The 24,003-nt window shown below is 38.1% G+C and overlaps 1 protein-coding gene across 5 annotated transcripts in view; it reads right to left on the bottom strand.

Moving 5' to 3' along the window:
* Nucleotides 1-24,003, bottom strand: part of COL14A1 (collagen type XIV alpha 1 chain) — a 245,740-nt gene that overhangs the window by 146,756 nt on the left and 74,981 nt on the right. For all 5 annotated transcript variants that reach the window (XM_045805730.2, XM_045805731.2, XM_045805732.2 and 2 more), the window contains 3 exons: nt 23,844-23,933; nt 1,363-1,518; nt 192-311 (listed from right to left, as the gene is read on the bottom strand). In XM_045805730.2, coding sequence (XP_045661686.2) covers nt 192-311; nt 1,363-1,518; nt 23,844-23,933 — 366 coding nt within the window. The remainder of the gene's footprint in view (nt 1-191; nt 312-1,362; nt 1,519-23,843; nt 23,934-24,003) is intronic.

The raw sequence follows: 24,003 nt of genomic DNA on the forward strand, positions 1-24,003 counted from the left end.
TGTAGCGAAAGGAATGGTGTGTCTGGGCTTTAATTCTTAAGGCTGAGTTTGAGAAAAGAGTCATCTAAGAATTTCAGATTTTAGTTTGGTTTAAAAACACTATGCCAAGTCTTACAAAGTGACAGGATGAAGAAATGAAACAAATCTTTGGCAAGATACGTTGCTAAAAACATGAACTAAATGAAACATACCTGTTAGCGTGTTTCCTCCCTTATAGGGTAGATTCCGGACCGCTTCAATGACCTCATCTTTTGTGTTAAAGGCATTCAAGTGCCATTCTATTCGGGGGTCACCACTATACTGTGCAAGACCTGGTAAAAAAGATGAGACAGCCCACCCAGAAATGATGGGTTACTCAAAGATCTAGTGGACTATTTGTGAAACCAGAATAATAAAGGGCCTGGTCTTTAAACAATTCTTTCTTTGCTTCACTATGTATTTTCAAAAAGAATTCTTGGCATCAATTTAAGGAATTAGTTTGGACATATCTTGGAGCAGGAGGAATGTACATATTTTCTAGCCATTTAGAAGTGAGCACCTAATTAGGTACTCGGTATTCAAAAAGCAAATCTGATTGTATTTGTAGATAAAAGGTATAAATTTACTGGTGCATTTTTATTCTCAAAGGAATGATTTTCCTTAATGGCTATATAAAAGTGAAACTATGAAACTCTATATGACGAAGTGGATATATTGCTCAAAGTTTTATAACTTTTTTTTTCATCTTGGCTAGAATTAACTTGGCAAAGACTATTTTGTACTACAAAACTATTTCCAATTTCCAATTTTCTTAGTTCAAAATTCCACTGGATTTTGCTGCTTCTTTTAAATAAAAAGAAAACTTCTACCTGAAAAATTCTTAAAACACTTGCAACTTTAAAAATTATTATTAGGGGCGTCTGGGTGGCTCAGTGGGTTAAGCCTCCACCTTTGGCTCAGGTCATGATCCCAGAGTGTTGGAGTCCAGGGATCAAGCCCCACATTGGGCTCCCTGTTCAGCGGAGAGTCTGCTTCTCCCTCTGACCCTCCCCCATCTCATGCTCTCTCTCTCCCCCCTCTCAAATAAATAAATAAAATCTTTTAAAAAATAATAAAAATAAAAGTTATTATCATTCTTAGGCAGAGAAGATTTTGACTTTTTAGAAAATTAAAATGTGCTCAACAATTAAACGAATGACAGTATCATTCAGCATAAATTAGTAGAAATAAATATTTATTGATCCAAATTTGTGCTCTTAGGAATATCACAATAGTTGATCCTATAATTCTGAAAGCTGCTCTGTAAAGTTTTTGAAATCTCTTATGAAGCTTCCCAGAATATTTACACTGACGGCTGACTTCCACTAATAACGGAACATGTACCAATTCGTGTCTTCTCTGAGCCCACGTTGAAGGCTGTCACCAGGTTTTCCAAGAAAAGCCGAACCAGTCTGAAGTTGAATCTTCCAATACTCCATGAACCATCAACCAGGATCACAATATCAGCAATGGCTGGAATTTCACAGAAAAACTTCACTTCTGCAAAGCACAAGCCAGAAAAATATCTTTATCACTGGGGGAACTTAAAAAAAAAAAAAAAAGGCAATTCTATTTTATATCTTTCCGATAACTTCGTGCTAATGATACGAGAAAGTTCCTATTAAAGCAACCATGTTTTTACAACCCTTCCCTTAAATGCATTCTTACTAGGAAAAAATTGTGGTAACAGCTGGCAGCAGAGTCAGTGTTCTGGAAATAGTTAGCAAAACACTGGCAGGTTCACACCGTTCTGGCAACTCAAGCCTTCTGTGTATTTTAGAGAGTAGTGTCTGTGAAAAATCATCCAGCTTTGGGTTTTAGCCTGTAGATTCTTTCCAGGAAAGATCTTAGCAACCAGTGTGAGGGAGTCGGCAGAGATGGGACGATGGCCAGAAAGCAGAGAGGCGGTTCTCCTGTTCTGATAAGTATATGCTGGCGGAAGTGATAGAAAAGAAATAGGGGCTCCCTGAATCCAAGGAAAAGTCACAGCCATGCATTTAATCTAAGAAGGGTACACAGTGTGATGTGATGAGCCCTGGGTGTTATATGCAACTGATGAATTACTGAACTCTACATCTGAAACTAATGATATACTATAGGTTGGCTAATTGAATGTAAATAAAAAAAAAAAAAGAAAGGTACACAGACCTTTGCTAAAGTAGGAAGGGTTTGTGGAAGAAAAAAATTGGAAAAGGGCCCAGGAGTTTCCCCATATTCAAATTCTTTTGCATACTGTATCCATGTGACAATAAGATTTTGTCCCTAAAGATCATTTAGTAATTGATTTTTTTAAATGGCTCAATTAGGCTTTAGAATAACGAGCTAGAAAAGGATGCCCGGAAGCCAGAATGATACTACCCTAAGCTTTACCCTTAGAGAAAGTCTCAGTTGGAGTGATCTTTGCAACCAAGGAAGAGGCTGTCTGATGAAGGGGAGGTCTGTACTTGACTAGGTGTCACCTACAGCCAAGATACTAAAATATGCTTAGTGTATTTCAGAACCTTTAGTGTTCTGCAGTATTGTTAGTACCTTTAGTAGCCTTGCTTCATACTCTAGATTGTGCTTCCAAATGGGTTACTTAACTTTGCTCAATGTTCGTATTAGGGCTGTGATCATGAATAGTGTGTGTGCGTTTCTTTGTGTCCATGTCAGCTTCTTGAAATTGTCCAGCTAATCCCTATCTCGTTTGTTTTCTAACATTAAAAAGACAATAAAACCATATTTGAAATACAATACAGTTTATGTAATGAAAACCAAAACACAGAAGTGTTTACGAATAAACTGAATAAATTTTTTCCCAAGGGAAAAATAATTAACCTACTATGGTTGGAGTAGGCAATTCAATAGATGCCCCTGAAACTACCAGGCCATATTATTCTAAAAAAAAATCTTGTTCCCCCCCACACACACATAAATATGCATGGAATACCTAGATCCTTTTACCAGAAGAGAAAAAATGTACTTGCCAATGAAATAATCAGATATTCATTATGGAAGCTAAACAGTACAGCTCAATAAATCCAAAGTTTATATATCACATTTTTGGGCACCAAATCTCCCTTCTTTAATAATCAAATACAAAGCCACCACACTGAAGTATTTTAAAACAGAATTATTGCAAGAAGTCATGGGATAAAAATTAATTTGGTTTTTGGAAATAATCAGGGAAAATTGAAGTCTTTTGAAGATTTAAGAATCTATTTCTCTCAGTTTTTGTCGGGAAACTTACTTCAAATGGAGAATTCTTTTCTTTCTTTTCCAAAACCATTGGGGGGATACTGTTTCACTTTTTAATAAATTGTTTAGGTGTATTATACATAGGGCCTAAGAAAGGGAACAATTTCTCCCTGCATATTTTGAAGAGGACTACAAGAACTGATATTTTATGTAAGAGGAGAAACAAATGAGCTACATTGAAATGCAATAATCTGGATGAATCTTAGCAACATATTTGGTAGGTAGCAATATTTGGGGGGGGAGTGAATCCCAAAGGATTGCTATTAGCATGACATCTTTTTATAAAGGTTAAAATAACTAATACAAAAATACTCCCTTTTTAGAAATATATATGGACGCTGCAGATCTATGTTTAAACGGGGGAGGGGTTAGGTGATGAAGACAGAGTCCAAGATGGTGATTGTCTTGGATGAGGAGAATTAAGGAATGGGGGTGACATTAGCACCCTCTGGTTATACGTGGGTTGTGGGCAAAGTCTTAGCTTTTCTGGGGGAGAGATGGGTTTTAGTGATTATTATGCCATTAAAAAATAACAAATTAAGTAACCAATCAAAAATAATCCTACCTAGACTGCGGAAAATATTGACTAGAAAAATAATTTCAGTGTTTATATCACATAACTTAAACACCAAACCTTAAAGATAAGGTACAATTCCACACACGTCATTTGAAATTAAAGCCTCTGTATGCCCTGTTTTCTAACTAAAGACCAATATCTGTTACATCAGCGGAAAGATACTGTTTTTAAGATGTTATTGGATTTCAGAAGTCAAAATATAGCATTGGTTTTGCATTTCAAAGTATGATTTTTCCTCAAGATTAGTGCACACACACTTGGGAACAGTGGAAACAATTTTTTTATTTTTTAATGCTCTAAACCTTGATTATTAGCTCCAAGATCTATCCAAGCACAGTGATGCTAAGGGCTGTTTCCCACTGTAGCAGGCACAAACACAGCATGTCCCACTCCACTAAGTGTAGGCAGAGCAAATTCTATATATAGTGTGTGCCGGGCATGCCCTGCCACGTGTGTTTGTGCCAGAGGCAGACAAATGTTCAAATACTTGGGGCAAGAGGTAGTTTTATAGTTGCCACGTTCAAGTTCAATAATCACACATCTCAAACATGACTTCTGCTGCTCTAATGAATCTTTAAAAATATATATTCAAATTTTATTAAATTTTGAGTGTATTCAGGGTGCCCGATGGCTCAGTCGGTTAAGTGTCTGCCTTTGGCTCAGGTAGTGATCTAAGGGCCCTGGGATCAAGCCCCGCATTGGGCTCCCTGCCCAGGGGGGAGCCTGCTTCTCCCTCTCCTCCCCGGCTCGTGCTCTCTGTCACTATTCCTGTCTCTCTCTCAAAAAAATAAATAAAATTTAAAAAAATAAGAATTTTTGAGTATATTCAAACCTTATTAAAAATAAGAGCCCAGATGCAGCACTGATGACAAATGATATCTCCTTCCACTGGAAAATATGTTACCCATGTCAGTGTTCCAAATGGAGAGAGACCAGTCAGAAAACAAAAAAGAAACAAAAAAACATTAAGCATCTTAAAATGTGCTAAGGAATTAGTGGTAGAAAACCAGACACACCTGGGAGCCCAGATAAATGTCATGTAAAACCCTGTAGCCAAATGTAATTTTAAAATGCATCTCAAAGGGACAAGTAGATGTCCACAAGAGCCAAACTACGGGAAGAGCCCAGGTGTCCATCTACAGATGAATGGATAAAGAAGATGTGGGATATATATATGCCACATGGAATACTACTCAGCCACTAAAAAAAATGGAATCTTGTCATTTACAATGATGTGGATGGAACTAGAGGGTATTATGCTGAGTGAAACAAGTCAATCAGAGAAAGACAAACATCATATGATTTCACCCATATGTAGAATTGAAGAAACAAAACAGATTAACACAGGGGAAGGGAAGGGAAGGAAAAATAAAATAAGACCAAATTAGAGAGGCAGACAAACCATAGGAGACTCTTAACTACAGGAAACAAACTGAGGGTTGCTGGAGGGGAGGTGGGTGGAGGATGGGGTAATTGGGTGATGGGCATTAGGAGGGCACTTGATGTAATGAGCACTGGGTGTTATATGTCACTGATGAATCTCTAAATTCTACCTTCGAAACTGATAATACAGTATATGTTAAGTAAATTGAGTTTAAATAAAAAGACCACCCCTTCAAGAAAAACCAAGAAATCCTACAGTTTTGCTAGTTATCAAGCTGCAAATCAGCTTAGCAGTCAAACATGACTGTGAATTCTTAAAATCAAATTATAAAGAGTTTATTGGTAAAATAAAAATAAACGAACAGATAAATAAAAGGGATATGTACATATCCTTTCATTGTTAAAACACTATTCTGTAATTAATTATTTTAATAAAATAAATCCTTTTGGCTCTCCATATTGTATTTAATGTTAACACAAAGGAACAGGGAAAATAAATTCTTGAACTGTGTTTTAATTCAGCTCTTGGCTTAACATGGACTTCATCTGAAATGCAATTCTGAAAATGCAAGGAGTGCAAAAACAACAATAACAAGAACAACAAAAAACTAAGCGGTTTTTTGCTTGATGGCAAGCAAAGGAAAGCACCCAATCTACGGGTTAGATCACAAGTGTAACACTGATGTCACAGATGGCATCAGAAGGAGCGCCCTCTATGCTCACCTATGGATCGAGTCCTCACAACAGATTAATGACACAGGTACCATTTTTAATGGTCCCACTTCTGGCTGAAAAGTATGATATACATGGGCTGAGGGATTTGCCCAAGGGGTCACACAGTGAAGAAGTGGCAAAGCTGGGGTTTGGACCCCAGTATCATGTCTTTAAACATCTAAGCTTTAGGGACGCCTGGGTGGCTCAGTCATTAAGTGACTGACTCTTGGTTTCAGCCTAGCTCATGATCTCATGGTCTTGGGACATGGAGCCCTACATCGGGCTCTGCACTCAGCAGGGAGTCTCCATGAGATTCTCTCTCTCCTTCTCCTTCTGCCCCTCCCCTCCATGCTCTCTCTCTCTCTCTCTCAAAAATAAACAAATAAAAACCTTAAAAAAATAAAATCTAAGCTTACAGCCAAAGGCTGTATAGATTTCTTAGGGAAAAAATTTTATTTATTTATTTATTTATTTATTTATTTATTTATTTATTTATTTGAGAGAGACAGAGAGAGAGCACAAGTGGGGTGAGAGGCAGAGGGAGAAGGAATTTCAAGCAGACTCCCTGCTGAGCGTGGAGCCCAATGTGGGGCTCAATCCCAGGACCCAGAGATCATGACCTGAGCCGAAATCAAGAATCAGAGGCTTAACCCACCGAGCCACCCATGCACCCAATGGACTACATAGACTTCTGTAAGGCACTCTACATCATACAAATTTAGAAAGCAGAGGAAAACGTCTCCAATATGAAGGGGTGTCCCCACAGAATTGGCCCCCGCTATGACTGCCATAGCTAGTACATGCCATTTGCAAGCATTTCCAATTTTCTGTGTAAAACTTTTTCCCTTCCAAATGTAATGCACTTAGTACTTAAATAGCCCGTGGGAAAAGCATCTCCTTAACAGTCATGTTATACCAATTTTACTGTGTTACTGACATCCGGAAAGAATTTAGTGTTGAAAATACAAGTGAAGGGACATCTGGGCCACTCAGTCGGTGAAGTGTCTGCCTTCAGCTCAGGTCATGATCTCAGGGTCCTGGGATCAAGCCCGGCATCGGGCACCTTACTCAGCAGGGAGCCTGCTTCTCCCTTTTCCTCTGCCCCTGCTGCTCCCTTTGTGCTCCCTCTCTGTCTGTCAAATAAATAAATAAAATCTTTTAAAATATAAATAAAAAATAAAAGAAAATACAAGTTAATTTAAGCACAGGGGCTGTGCTTCAGGCCAATTTCTCCAGAACCAAGCAGCAGAACTGAACCCTCGCCCACCACCCACTATCCCAGGGTTTTAAAGAAAAGTTTTTTAGTGGATCACAAACAAAACAAAACAAAACAAAACAAAAAAACCCCACCCTGAATTAGTATAAATCAGTTTACTCTAAACTTGTTTATTAGTTTGATATTATTAGACTAATTTTCTGGATAAAATTTATTTATTAAATATGTATTCAATATTTACTATAAACCAAGCACTGTTCTGGGCAATCAGGAACACAACAAAGTTCTCGCCTTCCAGCTGCTTAAATTCTTAGTAAGAGGAAACACACCATCAAAACAACATAAGTTCAGATTTTTTGAAGTGCCTTATAAAAATAAACATAACGATGTAAAGAGTAATTGTGTATGGGAGGGAGGTGTTACTCTGCTGAGAATGACATGAAATTACCAAATTAAAAGTCTTCGTTTTACACCATATTATTCTTTTTGTTCTAAAAGCATTTAAATTAATGACCTAATTATGGCTTCTATAGAAATATTTACAATGTATTTATGGATAAAAGTGTTCACCAACATAAAAACAGAAAAGAGAGAACTGACAAAAGCGGCCTTTTTCTGCCAGGCAAACTCCTATTCATCCTTCAAAACCCAGGTCACAGTTCCCAACTCCATGCAGCTTTTCCAACAGTCCTCAGATGGGACTCATTATCTGCCCCTCTTTACTGCCTCTGCATTGGTACATGGTTTGCTGTATTCATAATACTGGGCTATTATGATTTGTTTCCATTTCTAGCTCCTTGATTTGACTGAACTCATTGAGAGAAGAGAAATTTGCATCTTCTCTTTTTATCTCCTTTGGCTCAGCTTTTGGCATGAAGCACATCAATGAATGTGAACTACATTGAATTGTGTTGTTAAAAGGGAATTCCTCTTTTCACATAATTTATACGTCCAGGAAGGCACTAGAAAAATAAACCATGACGGCTCAATTAAACGATGTCTCTCCCACCCTGGCGCACTACCACACGGGGAAAGTGGATTACAGATATTTACGGATCAGCGACATTGTATCAGATTTGCCTGTCTTCCTTGCTATTTATCCAATGTGGAGACGAAGCTGATCGAAAGGAGAGCATGTACTATTTTTACTCACATTACCTCAATATGCACGCAGAAAATCTCACAATGATTTTCACCACAACTGGCAAGATTCATTTAGTGGCTTCAACTTATTTTTTCTATGTCACTAGCAAAATACCTAGCTAGACCATTCATTACCCAAGACATCTGCAGGAAAACTGTGGTCACGGAACAATTTTTCACTTAAGTCTCTCATGAGGTTCAGTTCCGATTTCCAAACCAAAAGCTCACTTCCAATACTGGCTTCAGCTACATCGCTGACGATTTTTTTTTAAAGAGTTAACACTATTTTACCAACGGTTCTAAAAAGGGCGTTTCAATTCATTGGCACATTCTGATTCTTTCAACGTTCTTGGGGGTGCCATTATTGTCATTTTTTAGAAAGGAAATTGAGGTTCAGAGAGACACGTGAATGAATCAGTGGTTACTCCACAGTCAGGACTGGATGCCAGGTCTTCTAAAGGTTTGGTCCAACATGGCTTTTTCATCAGACCATGTACCGCCACCATAGAAAATGTCCTCACTTAATGCGACATGGATGGTCACTAGCTACCTGTCATATTAACGTTACAAGCTGTCCATCTAGCCAGTGGGGAGTAGGAGGCTCATCTTAGCTGAGTCTGTTCCCAGGAATCAGAGTGAGCTCAGCACTCGTTTAGTCTAGTCTTAGCGGAGACCTACCTTTCAGAGCATCCCCGACCGGTGACTGCCCTACCTAAAAGAGCACCCCTCCGTCACTCTCTTCTTTTATTCCGTTTTTATTTTTCTGCAGCACTTCTTACTTTCTAAAAATAGGATACGTAGTAGAATGGTTAATTTTACGTGTCAACTTGACTGGTCCACAGGGTGCCCATCCATTTGGTTGAATGTCATTGTGGGTGTGTCTGTGAGGGTTGTTTCAGGATGACATTAGCACTTGAGTCTATAGACTGAATAAAACACGGAGCCCTGCCTAAAGCGGGTGGTCCTCATCCAGTTGCTGAAAACCTGAAGACAGCAAAAGACTGAGGAAAAGGGAGCTGCTCCTGCCTAACTGCCTTGAGCTGGGACGGTGGACTGGATCTGAAGCACTGGCTCTTCTTGGACCTCGAGCCTGCCAGTTTTCAGGCTGAAACTTACACCATCAGCTCTGCTGTGTCTCCAGCTTTCAGACTGCCGACCTAGGGACTTCTTAGCCTCCATAATCATGTGAGCCAATTCCTTATAACAAATCTCTTTATCGCTAGCTAGCTAGAGAGAGAGATATTGATAGGTATAGATAGGTATAGATATAGATAGGTATTGATATAGATAGGTATTGATATAGATATACAGTTATAAAGTTATTATAGTTACATAGTTACATATATATGTGTGTGTGTATATATATATATATGTGTGTATATATATATATATATATATATATGTAGTCATTTATTTATTGACTGCAGCAAACAGTTTTCATTGCTTCCTTTTTTTACAATAATAAAAAGACCTGCCATTTAGTGACTGCTTTCCCCAGATATGTTGTAAGTATCTTTTCCATTTAAGCCTGATATTAATCCTACAAGGTAGGTGTACTTCTCACTCCACTGAGAAAGAAAGGTTAGTAACTTAGAAGGTTAAGTAACTTGCCCACCATCACACACTGAGCAGGTGGAAAAGCTGAAATTCAAATCCAGGACTGACGCCAAAGCCTGAACCACTTAGATATTGTACTTCTTTCACAGAAGTATTTGCGAGGAAGGAAGGGAGAAGGGAAGGGAGGAATAAGGAAGGGAAGAAAGGAAGGAGAGAAGGAAGGAAGGAAGGAAGGAAGGAAGGAAGGAAGGAAGGAAGGAAGGAAGGAGGGAGGGAGGGAGGGAGGGAGGGAAGGAAGGAAGGAAGGAAGGAAGGAAGGAAGGAAGGAAGGAAGGTAGGAAGGAAGGAAGGAAGGAAGATAGAAGGGAAAGGAAAGGAAAGGAAAGGAAAGGAAAGGAAAGGAAAGGAAAGGAAAGGGAAGGAAGGGTGGGAGGGAGGGGGCCATTAAAAAGAGCATGAAATCAAAGTTTTACCCACTTGCCCTCTATCCAACCTGAGATGAATAATACCATGACAACTTGTAGGGATAGGAAGCCCAATCCCCGAACCACAGCCAAAAGAACATCTCAGCTGTCACTCAGAGCCTTGCATCTTAACAGTAACTGACAGGCCCATAAACACCACATTCATTACATTTCTTCTCTGCTCAAAAGCCATAAGGGACCAGGAGAAGACACTACAGCTGTCTTCAAATATTTAAAGGACTGTCATACAAAGGATGGATTAGTAGTGTTCTGTATGTCCACAAGGAGACAGGTTTCAACTCAACTCAAGAATGAACTAACAGTCAAGATTTCCATAGATCACTGCCTTGGGAAACAGCGAGATCTCTGTCAATGAAAGCAGATGCAGGTCAACCCTCAAGGGCATGACCGAGGCATCTCAACCATCCTCTCAACTGAAGGAACTACATGATTCTCCAAGCACCTTCCCATTCGAAAATTTAAGATGATTTCTTCCCTCCCCCACCTACCAAATTAAACCTAAACTATTCATGGTGCTCTTAAAAGCTTTCCATAATTCAAATCCACTTGACCTGGCCCTATGTATTTCACACTTCATTCCAATAAAATTACCCTCCTTTCCCCCAAAAACGGTCCCATCTCTGAGACTTCTGACTCAATTTTTATCTCCCCTGTTGCCCCCCACCATTTCTTCCCACCTATCCTCTCCAAACTTTACTTACCTCTATGCAAAATACTTAAAAACAGATTTTATTTCCTTGGAAAATATATGGTCCTTTTAAAATACTTTTATATAGAGTTTGCTCAAAAATTTATCTGTACAATTACCTGGTTATTTCCTGATTTTTCTAAGACAATACAGACTCAAGAGAGGCTATTTCACCTGAACATCTTTATTTAAAAACAAAACTTGCTCGACTTCAGAAGCCAGCGTATTGCAGTCACACTTATTTTCATATCTGTATATAGTACTACATGATTTGGGTATATGTTCACTTTGGTTGTTACGTAATTTTCTGAAAAATGCAACCACTCAATCATCTCTGTTATTCCATTTCATCCATAACAAACAGATTCTGATGTTTTGCAATTTCTAAGGCTGAGACACCAACAGTCTGGCCTGCTCAATCTACACCAACAGTCAGGCCTGCAGGTATAGAAACAAGATGTTAATACAAAATTCTTAGACAAGAAGGAAGGTATCAATCAGACAAGGCCAAGCATTCCTACAGGGGACAGACTCCACCAAAATCTATAGTGGCGCTCAGAGCCATAAGGTATCTGATTTTAAAAAAACCAAACCCATGTATTACGAGTTCTTTTAAGACTGAGGACACTTGAGGGTCTCCTGGGTGGCTCAGTCAGTTAAGCCTCTGCCTTTGGCTCAGGTCATAATCTTAGGGTCCTGGGATCGAGCCCCTTGGTCCGGCTCCTTGCTCTCCCTCTCCCTCTGTCCCCCTCTGCCATTTGTGCGTGCTCTCTTGCTCTCTCTCTCAAATAATTTAATAAAATCTTTTAGATCTTTTTAAAAAATGAGCACATTCGAAACTTATTTAAGGAAGAACTAGATCTCTTACCACCAGAGAAGTCACAAGGTAAGAATGGTAAAATTTGCTGAAGGCCCACAGACAAGGTGTCAAAATCCTTCCATAATGTCTTATCAAGCGTGGAGGAGAGGAGGACTAAGAAAACTGGAAGTCTATTGCTAGGAGAATCCCCTTCCCTTGCCCTCAGGAAATCTTGTCATTTTATATACACAGGTATGACATCCTCTGCAGGTGTTCAATGATTATTTTCTGAATGACTGATCCTGCCTCGTGTCTCTTTGAATTCCTGAAAAAAATCAACTGCAATGCTTCACATCAAGGAAAAAAAAAAAACCCAGAAATCAACTTTCTGCTTTTTTATGATAAAAACATTCTTTCTGTTAACACGGTCTTCCTGAACCTTCTCCACAGGATTGTGACTCCTTGAGTCTAAAACAAGCCGCATCCAAATATTCAATAAATAGCTGTTGGTAATGTAAGACACTCTGTTGCATTCTGTATGTTATTTTCTCTCTGAAATGAAGACATTAAGGAAACAGGAAATGGAAAAATGGGTTGGAAACTGACAGTCCTTAGGTGTCTGAGATGTCCCGGGCATGTCATCCAGGGGCCAGCCATTCATCTTCACATGCCCGCATGCTTATTGTGACTATTATGCTGCTTTAGCCAGTGAAGAAACTAGGGCTTAGAGAGGTTAAAGCAGCAGTCCTCCCTTACCCATGATCCTCCCTTATTCCGTGGTCATCGTGGTCTAGAAGCAGACCATCCTCCCTCTGAGGTATCATCAGGTCAATAGTAGCCTAACACTTCATCGAGGTGCCGACATCATTCACCTCACTTCGTCTCATCACACCAGCATTTTATTACCTCACATCACCACAAGGAGAAGAAGGTGAGTACAGGACGATAAGGTAATTTTGAGAGAAAAAGACCACATCGATGAAACTTTTATGACCGTATATTGTTATAATTGTTCTATTTTATTAGTAGTTATTGTTGTTAATCTCTCATTGTGCCTAACTGACAAATTAAACTTTATCGTAGATATACACATATAGGGAAAAGCATCATACAGAGAGCACTCGGTACCATCCGTGGTTTCAGGCACCCACTGAGGGTCTTGGAAGGCACCTCCCGCAGATAAGAGGGGGCTGTTGAATGCCCAAGGGCATGGCTAGGTAGCAAGGGAGGGAAGAGTTCACTCCAAGAGATGTTTGACCACAAGACCTGATTGCAGTATTCTAAGCCACAAGGGGGAAAAAGAAAGTTCAGGATGGGAAGGAAAAAGTATTCTGATGAAAATGTTTTTATTTATTCTCTTAAACCTCAGGCTGGAAAGCAATTCATATCATCTTCTGATGTCTCCTTTGAACATGTTTACCCAGACTCAGGGACCTACGATGTGTCTGATGCCTTAAACCTGATAGACTGTTCTTTGCTTGCTCTGTGCTTCTATGAAATGTTATGGAACACTTGGAGGGAAGAAGTGAGGGGAAACAGGACCATAATTATATCACAGCTTTTCTGTCACACACTTGTAACAGATCTGAATTTCTGAACCTTTTTTTTATTAATAAATTCTTTTCTTCCTCAAACACATCACCTGTTTATTGAGCAAGCTGACCTTGTTGAACTTCTCAACTTTTTTCTTAATAAATTAATAAATTAAATTACTTAACATCACTTTTTTAAAACAGTGGGGTTTTTTAATGGGAGAGGGGCAGAGGGAGACCGAGAATCTCAAGCAGGCTCCACACCGAGGGCAGAGCCCGACACAGGGCTCCATCCGACAACCCTGAGATCATGACCTGAGCTGAAATCAAGAGTCAGACGCTTAACCAACTGAGCCACCCAGGCGCCCCTAAAGAAAGGGATTTTATTTAATACACCAAAAAACTGAAGACCATACAACAGCACATAGCTAGATTTCTGTCATTTAAAAATGGCTTCACCCAGTCCTTCTACTCCTCCTCATTCTCATTTTGTCTTTGGAAGTCTTAATTTGGCTCTGGTGTTCTACATTTTCCCCAACAAGGACTCAGGGTGTGGCTATCTATTTATGCTCTTCAGAACTCTTTATGTTCTATTTGATCCCTTCTCAAATCCACAGATTCTCTTTTCCATAGTCTCTCAATCTCTTCTTCTCTTGTTTTGAATATTTCTATGACTTTAATAATATTGTTTATTTGGGGTGCCTAGGTGGCTCAGTCGGTTAAGCGTCTGCCTTCGGCTCAGGTCATGATCCCAAGGTCCTGGGATCAAGTCCCACATTGGGCTCCTTGCTCAGCAGGGAGCCTGCTTCTCCCTCTGCCTGTCCCTCTTCCTGCTTGTGCTCTCTCTCTCAAATAAATACATAAAATCTTTAAAAAATAAGTATTGTTTTTTTTAGTTTTTTATGTAATCATTCCATAATTGAAATCCATGGGATTCTGAGACCATCCTTTTTGTGTCTTTTTTTTTTTTTTTAAGATTTTATTTATTTATTCGACAGAGATAGAGACAGCCAGCGAGAGAGGGAACACAAGCAGGGGGAGTGGGAGAGGAAGAAGCAGGCTCATAGCGGAGGAGCCTGATGTGGGGCTCGATCCCATAATGCCGGGATCACGCCCTGAGCCGAAGGCAGACGCTTAACCGCTGTGCCACCCAGGTGCCCCGTGTGTCTTCTGATTCTTACTCATGGCACATGGTTTACTTTCATGTTTCAAAAGTTTGGATTCTGAGCTCTTTCTTGGCATTACTTTATCTGTGGCTGTCTTTAGAATTTGAGCTACACGTACATGTCTGAAATGTGATTTTGTGTTTGCATCTGCCACGCACCCTACTTTTACCAACTCTGAGCAGTTTTATAGTAATCTCTTGAATGGAAGGATCTTGAACGGGAGAGTGAAACTTTGAAAGCTTAATTTGAATGTAATCTAGGCCCAGGGTTACGAATTCTCAAGGTGTTTTCCCTCATGAGCAGAAATATTTTAATCCACCCTGGTGCTGCTGCTGGTACACTATATCGGCTGTCTAGATAATAGTAATTTAAACAATAAAGAAAAAAAGGAAGAGAAGGAAGGGAATAGTGAAGCAGAAGAAGAAGGAAAAGGAGGAGAAGGAACATCTACCCAGGATGCTCTAGGAGCCAGGCACCTTCTACACACTTCAATGCATGAATTCCAGCCACAACCTAACTCCAATGTCCGGTTTATGAATGAACCCAATCCCTCCGCTCTCACCTCTAAGAGTCAAGATTTAGCCAGCATGAATCTTCAAGCTCCACCCGTTCCCCTTTGTTGTCTCTGATCTTCTGACTCCTGCCTTACCCAAATTCAGATCTCCAACAATCCCATTTTTGTCAAACTAAACTCATAGCCTTGAGCTTGGTGGATCTAGGACTCAGAATAACTGGTGCAAAAGGTGGCAAAACTTCAAATTTATCTCTTAACTGTGAGCCAAGAAACCATAAAACTATTAACGGGAAATAAACAATCCTAGTAAGTAAAAATACACCTTCAGCCAGTGTCCTGGCTGTTTTCAACCATAATGACGACACATAATGGAGAACTGACTCTTCTCTAAGACTGCTGAGTCCCTGCCAGACTATGTTAGTCGAGTGAGGGTAGAATCATGCCTACTTTGATCACCAGTTAATTCCCAGTGCCTAACACAGTGCTCAGGACTAAAGGGTAATCACCAAAACTCCTCAATGCATTTATTGTTAAATCAATAACATAAAAGTTTGGTCTATGATTATATTAACTCATGAAAACTATACACTGTAATATCAATAGCCAATACTAATGTAGTACTTACTATGTTCTAGGCACTTGAAACATCTTAACTAATTTAATCCTTACAACCAATTTTTGGGAGTTGTCATGTTTCGGATTTTTAAAAAAGTCAAACGGGATAGTATGAGAAGTAGGATCCACTGAGGTTTGTACAGGAGAGCACAACCTATGCAATCCTTATTGGAAATACCAACATAGACCAGCTGTTCTCAGAAATAAATGACTCAGTTCATCAAATGACTCTGTTCCAGCACATTCAAAAGCAAGGAACAGCAATCTTTTTCTGAAAAGGGCAGGAAAGAGAATGTTTTAGTCTTTGCAGGTCATAGGACACCTGTTGCATCTGCTCAGCTCGGGTTTTGGGGGAAAGCAGCAACAGACAATATGTAAAGGATGGAACGTAGCAAGCATAGCTCTGTTCCAATAAAACTTTATGTAAGAAAATAAGACTGCGCATGGCCTGTGAGCCATAGTTTGCCAATCCTCAAAAGAATAACTTGTGCTCGTTTCATTTTTTTCTTAGAAAAAAAAAAGACCCTCTTCTCATTGTAGAAAACTAAAAAAAAAGAAAAAATTTTCATTAAACAAAAGCAAAGTGGGTCAGAGATCTTAATTGAAAAACCACAAAGAGGGGGGGAAAAAACTCTATGCAACTTTTCCTATCTGTTTCATAATCTTTTTCAATCTGGTTCTGCATTCTTGTGCAAAACACCAAAAATAACTGAAGAAAGCTGTTTGGACAACAAAGGAGAAATAGCCGTTGAGGCAAACATGCCAGTATTGTGCTCAAAGGCAAATACCACTTTTGTTTGCGAATTTGTTTTGGATTATTGAAGAAACATGTACAGTCGGTTGAAAGCAAGTAACTCTTTAACTGCACGGGTAACTTCTGTTAAGGACCTTAGCTCTTTACATTTAAACGAAAATTCTAAACTGTGTGAATATGTCTGATCGTATTGGACCAAAAACTGTTGACTGTAAACAACACAAGGAGCAGCAATGAGAATCACGGGACGAACACATTTGGAAGAGGGGATGTGGCAAGTGGTACATCACAACTCGGGTGGGGAAGGCCTTCTTGTTGCCTGCGGGCCCAGGAACATTCTTCCCCAATCTCCCGGGAGCCCTAACTTTTGCCTGGATTGTTGCCACTGTTGAAAACTCACTTTTGGTGACAACTTACTTTTTAAGACAATTCTCCCCCACAACCAGTGTCCGCATCCTCACTGGCCCTGCACACACCTCACAGGAGCTCTTGCCGAAAACAGGAAGCCACCTTTTCTTCCACAAAACTGCTGACAGTCTTAGCACAGGTCCTGATCACTGCAATAAACACTTCGAAACAGCTCCTGCCTGACAGTGGGCTCACAGAAGTCCCCTCCATAATCGTATTTATTTTTTTTTAAAGATTTTATTTATTTATTTGACACAGAGAGAGAGAGAGAGTGAGAGAGCATAATAAGCAGGGGTAGCCGCAAAAGGAAAGAGAGAGAAGCAGGCTCCCCGCTGAGCAGAGAGCCTGACATGGGGCTCGATCCCAGGACTGCTGGGATCATGACGTGAGCTGAAGGCAGATGCTTAACCAACTGAGCCACCCAGGTGCCCCTATAATTGTGTTTAGTGAGTAAAGCAAGTGTACTGCTGAAGTAATGGTCCTCTGGGTGTTCATTCGCAGTTATCAAAGCATGTGTCCATGTGACTCTTAATTTTCATTGTCCATTTTCTTGTATTTAATTTACTTTGTCCGATCTTTCATTTTAGAAGGGTACAAGAAAGGGGAAAAAAATGAAGAACTTAGGACATTTAGGAATATCAAGCTATAGCTAAATTCTGAGGCCAACTCTAATCCATGGGTAGAAGATAGATTTCACCTTGAGTGTCATTCTTTAAGCACCACATGGTGAAGAATGCTAAGCCAAAACTCAGCTGAGAATTTATGTGTAAAATCCTCCAGAAAAATATTCACAAATCTTTTTTTTTCCAAAAGAAAGAGGAAAGATAAATCAAAAACTAATGAGTTTGGTTATTTAGAAGGGCTGAGTAAAACTAGGTAGATGAAACAAGGAAAGTGATACTTCTTTTGAGTATTACCCTTTTGTATACTTTTTTGCTCTTGGAACCACATTAATGTTTATGCATTCATAAATTAACCCAGCTGTTTTAAAACTGAATGACAAAACCACAATGAATAGGGAAGAAAAGAACTAACCCAAGATCCTTTTGAACACAGATGTTTTATTATATACCCACACTAAAGGCAAACACTGAACTCTAATTGATAGATATTTTTACCGTGTGTATAGATTAGAAATTCTAAAACTACTTTTATGATTGAGCATGTAAGCAGATATATTTAAGATATTGGGAGACATGTTTCCCAACTTTCTTGCAAAAGATTTATAAATAAGGAAAGGGGGGGCTAGAATGAACCTGAGAAATGGGTCTAAGGTAGATGTAAGATATGATAAATAGATGACAGATAGATGATGGACAGATAGAGGTGTGTGTGTGTGTGTGTGTGTGTGTGTGTGTGTGTGTGTCTGTGGTGCGTGCGTACTCTCAGCTAAGAGGACCTAGAAGCAATGACATTCTAGATGCAATAAGCACATCTAGTGGTCGTGTCTTGGTTTCTAAATACCATTTTCCATGAGAAGAAACCAGGACTTCTTGAAGAACTGATTGATTTCTGAGCAGGGCAGAAAAAACACAAGACTCTGAAATGTAACATTTATGCCAGAAAGTAGGAAAAGCTTAAAGAATGATAGACATAGGGGAGAGCTGGAAATAGCTCCCACTGAACAAATCTGGAAGAGTTTGAGCATTGAAATAAATAATGATAGCAATGGATTATATTCCATCCTGTAAAATAAATATCCATGAGTCCATATTGATACAAATAGACAAACAAACGTGGGACAAGGGAAAGAGCTCCCTTACAGTAGAAAACCAGCTAATACATGCAGAGTAAACAATGGAGTTGGGAAAATTACCATTTTATAAATAGCATAGTAGCAACTGATTGGGGCAAGAATCATCAATGAATGTTAAAACAAGTAGGTAAAATTTTAACGGGAAAAACAGTATTTTCATAGCCTTAAAATATCTCCTCACAAATTATTTATTGTAAGGGGAAATAGACTTCATATTTACCAGGAGTTTACAAGTCAAGAAGTTCCGCTTTAATGATCATATAAGAACAAGAGACAAGATATTGAATGCGTTCAGTGTGGGAAGTTGGAACTGATACTTCTCAAGCAGCACCCCTAAAGGCTATACGCTCACTGAAATGATGGGCTAGAAAAATACCTGCTTTCCAGCAAGGGAGATAACAAAGAGTTTATATTGGCCTAAGCTCTGTGTGGAAGAAAACTATCTCTCCTATGAATAAACTCAGAGTGTCCCAAGACAAGAAATAAACATAAATCATTACTACAAAAGAGAACCTCACTGGAGAGGCACAGTCCTAAACCATGTCGTGAAAAATTCCCACAAATGAGCTCACAAACCAATGTGACACATCAAACAAGAAAACAAGCACCACCAAAGAAAACCAGTATGAAAAAAGAAGAGAAGAATTTAGTCCCAAAATACTTTAGATAATGTAATTATTGGGCTCAGAATATAAAATAAATATGATGGACCTATTGTAATAATTTTTTTAAAAAATCACTAAAATGGAACAAAGTACCATAAAAATTATAGCAAAATTATTAAAGAATTAAATGTAATTCCTAGAAATAAAAGATTTACTCATTGAAAAGTAAGATAAAAAGCAGATTTGAAAAAGGAAAAGAGATAATTAGTGTGCTAATAGAAAGGTAAAGGAAATTACCCAAAATGTCATTGATAAAATTAGGTAAAAAATATGAAAATGAAGAGACATGGATCATTGGAGGAGACTATCTATGAGAAATCTAATTTAAATACAGAGAAAGAGAGGAGAGAAAAAGGAATAGATAATTGAGGAAAAAAATATTTGAAGAGCTAAACATTGAGAACTTTCCAGAACTGGTGAAAGACCGAACTCTTTATTCTGGGAACACAAAGAAATCTGCAACTAGGCTATTGTAGTGAAACAACAGAACTCTCAAGAGAAAGGAAAGAAAGTCTGAAAGGCATCTAGAGAGAAAAGAGAAATCACCTAAAACAAACAACATTTAGACTGACAACAGGCTTGTCAAAAACAGGAACCAGAAGATAGTGACACATCTTCTAAATGTTTGCAGACAACAACTCTCAACCTGGTACCCAGCTAATCTTTCAACATCAAGGGGGAGGTGAAGATATTTGGGGTATGAATAAAGTTGAATTTATCAACACAGATCTTCTCTAAAGGAAACTGAACATGTAGAGAAGGTCTGACATACAAGATGGAACGCTGAGCAAATAAATTCATAAACATGGGAAAACCTAGACAAACCCTAGCTGTCAAAATAATAATTATTATAAGTATAATAACTTCATGAGGCAAAAAATAAACTAAATGTATTTGCCATGAATTGTGTTAAATACAGGAGATGGATAATTGAAGTTAATGTATTACAAAATCTTGTGTTGGTTAGGAAATGGCACACATACGGATTAGCTTTAGACTTTGATTTTATATGCATGTTAAAATTTTAATTATAACCATACAAAAAATACAAAAGGAACAAATACCTTTTAGTTCAGTGGGGGGGAGGCTGCGTTTAAAAAAAAAATTGACCAATTCTAAATAAATAAGGCATACAGGAGGGAAAGCATAGAGGGAAATATACAGTAATAGAAAGCACAAAATAAGTGGCAAATCCAAACTTTTCAGCAACTTCAACAAATCTAAGTAGACTAAAGTCACCATCAAAAAACAGAGATCCTAAGAGATACTATTACAAATCTAACTGAATGCTCTTCACAAGATTACTCACCTTAAACCTGAGGACATGAATAGGGGGAAAGTTAAAGGACAGAGAATCAATGTATTATGTGACTGCTAAAGAAAATTAAGCTAGTATTGCTACATATTAATATTAAACAAAACTCTCATTGAGTCAAATATTGAATTACTAAAAATAAGAGAAACATTACAAAAGAAAAAGAAAAAATCACTGGGAAAATACAACTTTTGTTTACATGTACCTAGGCCATTATTTAATGGAAAACTACCAGGGTTACAAAGAGAAATGGACGAATCATACATTAGAGAAAGAGATTAAATTTTTCTCATTGCCCACATTTAAACAATAAGTCTCCACAAATTTTTAAAAAATATTCCAATCACAATGCAATTTGCTAAACACCAAAAACAAAGAAATATCTTTTTAAAACTCTCCATAAGTTAGAAATTAAATAATACAATCCTGGGGCACCTGGGTGGCTCAGTCACGTGAGCGTCCAACTCTTGATTTTGGCTCAGGTCATGATCTCAGGGTCGTGGGATTGAGCCCCGTGTCAGGCTCCACACTCAGTGCAGAGTCTGCTTGATATTCTCTCTCCCTCTCCTTCTATCCCTCCCTCTCTACCCCTCCTGCACTCTCTAAATAAATAAACAAACAAATAAATAAATAAATAAATAAAATCTTTAAAAGAAATTGAATAATACATTTGTAAGTAACATACAACAAAGAAGATGAATAAATTGCCTCTACATAAGTTAACATGAATAACTCAAAAAAATCTAATATTGTGTTATAAAAAGGTGAGTTGCAAAAAGTTATATATATTATAATAAAATGTATATAAAATTTAAGATATAAATGCATAATTAGAATATGGTTTCAGGATTCACATATATGTAATAAAATGATAAAGACACACATTAGAATGATAAACACTGAATTTGGAATAACGGTAACCTCTTAAGAAGAGGGGAAGGGAATATATAGGGAATATATATATCTATACATAGATAGCTCCAACTATATTTTAATACATTTATTTTCTTAACTGGACAAAGTCATTTATTACATTATTTTTATATGTGCTGTATATCTGATATATTTAACAATAAATTATAATAATATAGCTAAATATAAATATAAAATTATAAATTATTAGACAAATAAGAAAATGTTTCATAATCCAAGAAAATCAGAAAGCCAAGACATCCATAAAAGTTAAGAATAGTATAACTGTCATGAATTTTTAAAAACTGCATTAAAAATTTTCAAAAAGCATGAATAAAGTTGCAAGGTAAATAATACACCAAGAGAAGATATTTGCAAAAATATGAAAATATAAAAGAAAAAGTTTTAGTATCCCAAATGTATAGAAAACTTCTATGTATTCTTTAGAAAAAAACAAAAAACACAAAGCAAAAATAGACCAAAGATGGGCAAAAATACCAATGACCACGGAAGATATGAAAAACAAAAGGGCTTAACCTTACTAGTAATCAAAGAAATATAAATTAAAGCAGTGAAACAATATTGGGAAAAGACTAAGTATTAAGAATTTTAAATGTTGGAAAGAATATTTATGTTTTAAAAATAAATTATTGAAAAAAGTATCAACTTGATAGGCCCTATCGAAAATTTTAAATTTGCATATCCTTTAACCCTGAAATTCCGTTTTTATTTTTTATTTTTTTTAAGAGTTTACTTATTTTAGAAAGAGAGAGAGCAAGCACGAGCAGGGAGAGCGGCAGAGGGAGAGGGAGAGAGAAATCCAAGCAGACTTCATACTGAGTGCAGAGCCTGATGCAGGGCTCGATCTCACAACCCTGGGATCATAACCAGAACCGAAACCAAGAGTCGGATGTTCAACCAACTGAGCCACACAGGTGCCCCTCCACTTGCAGAAGTATGTTTTCCCAGCACGGTTGCAATCGTGAAAACAATGAAGTATCTAAATGCTCAGCAGTATGGAAAATAGCTAATATATTATCTGGCACTTAAAAGGAATGAGGTACACGAATAATGACAGCTAACATTACTTACTGGTAGGCACTATTCTAAGTATTTGACACTTGTCAACACTGTCAATCCCTAAGAAGTCTATGAAATAAATTCTACAGATGAAGAAACAGAGACATAGAAATCAGGATAACCAATATAAATCATCCAAGGTTAAGGCAAAGGCAGGCTTTGAATTCAGGCAGGTACATAGCACGTTGATGCAATTTACCACTAGGTTATCGTGCGTCCTGTATGCAGTAACACGGAAAGTTCTCAAAGTGAAAAAAGCAATGCACAGAACAACGAATGCAATACAGCAAGCTGTGCACATATGTCTGTATACTCACAGAAAAGTGACTGAAAAGTCACATGCCAGAGCATGAAAATAAACACTGGGGGAGGTTTTTGGGTGACAATTTTTTTAGCTATTAGTATTTTACGTTTTTCATAGACCCTTGCATTTAGTTGTCTTTGCATTCAGTGAAGATTTACTTAGACACCTGTTATGTACCAGAAATTACTAGCTACTGAGGAGTCAGTAAGGAGCAGAAAGAGACACAATCATTGTTCTCTTGGGTCGTACAGTCTAGGGGAAAAGCCCAACATTCAGATTATAAGTAAATGTAAAATTATAACTATGGCAAATGCTTTGAGGGAAAATCAGTTGTCATATGAGGGCCTGTAAAGGAGGACAGTAGTCCGGGAAGGTTTCAAAGAAAGTGATGACTGAAACGAGCTTTGCAGGAAAAAGAGGAGGCATTTATGCAGAGAGGTGATGGGGGAGAGTGTCTCATGGAGACAATGCCGCAGAGAGAGACCAGATCTTTAAAGGATCTGAAAGAGCCAGCAAGACTAGAAAGGAGTGAGCTGTTTGATGAGGAAGGAGAGGAAGGGACAGGTAGGTTCCAAGGGTAGGCAGGGCTTGGAGGGCCAAGAGCAGTGGGAAGCTATTGAATGGGTTCTAAGGTGTGCAAGGTCAGATTTGTTTTGAAAAGATTCCTCAAACTTCGCAGTAAAAATAAATTGAGATTTTGCTATCTAATCCTGTACATCAGAAAAAGAAATGGCAGCTTCGCTGAATATCGGCAATAGACATGGAAAGAAATGAGCAGATTCTGTCCAGTATTTCAATAGAAAATAAATCCTGGGTGAGGTACTGAAGTTGGAGAGGAAGGGAGAGAAAAGTACTGACAGTTAGCAGATGTAAGGAGGGAAGAGTGACATGCGGCTGAGGGAAATTTCCATAACAGATCTGCATTCTTCCAACGTTATTAAAACAACCCCCAAAATGAGCAAATCCAAAAAAAAAAACAAAAAAAAAACCACAAAAAAATCTCACCTTCTTCTGGTGGAGTTGGTTTGTTCCCATTTCCTTTATCCACAACCTTGATTCTGGGTTTTGGTTCCTTTCTTTTTTCCAAATCTTTAACTGGAAGAAAAGGAGAAACACAGCAACATGTCATGTTAAAGTCTAAAAGAAAATATTCAATGAATTTTAC

Source organism: Ursus americanus, chromosome 9, assembly GCF_024610735.1.
Source record: "Ursus americanus isolate L20-20 chromosome 9, mUrsAme1.1.p, whole genome shotgun sequence".
Lineage (NCBI taxonomy): Eukaryota > Metazoa > Chordata > Mammalia > Carnivora > Ursidae > Ursus > Ursus americanus.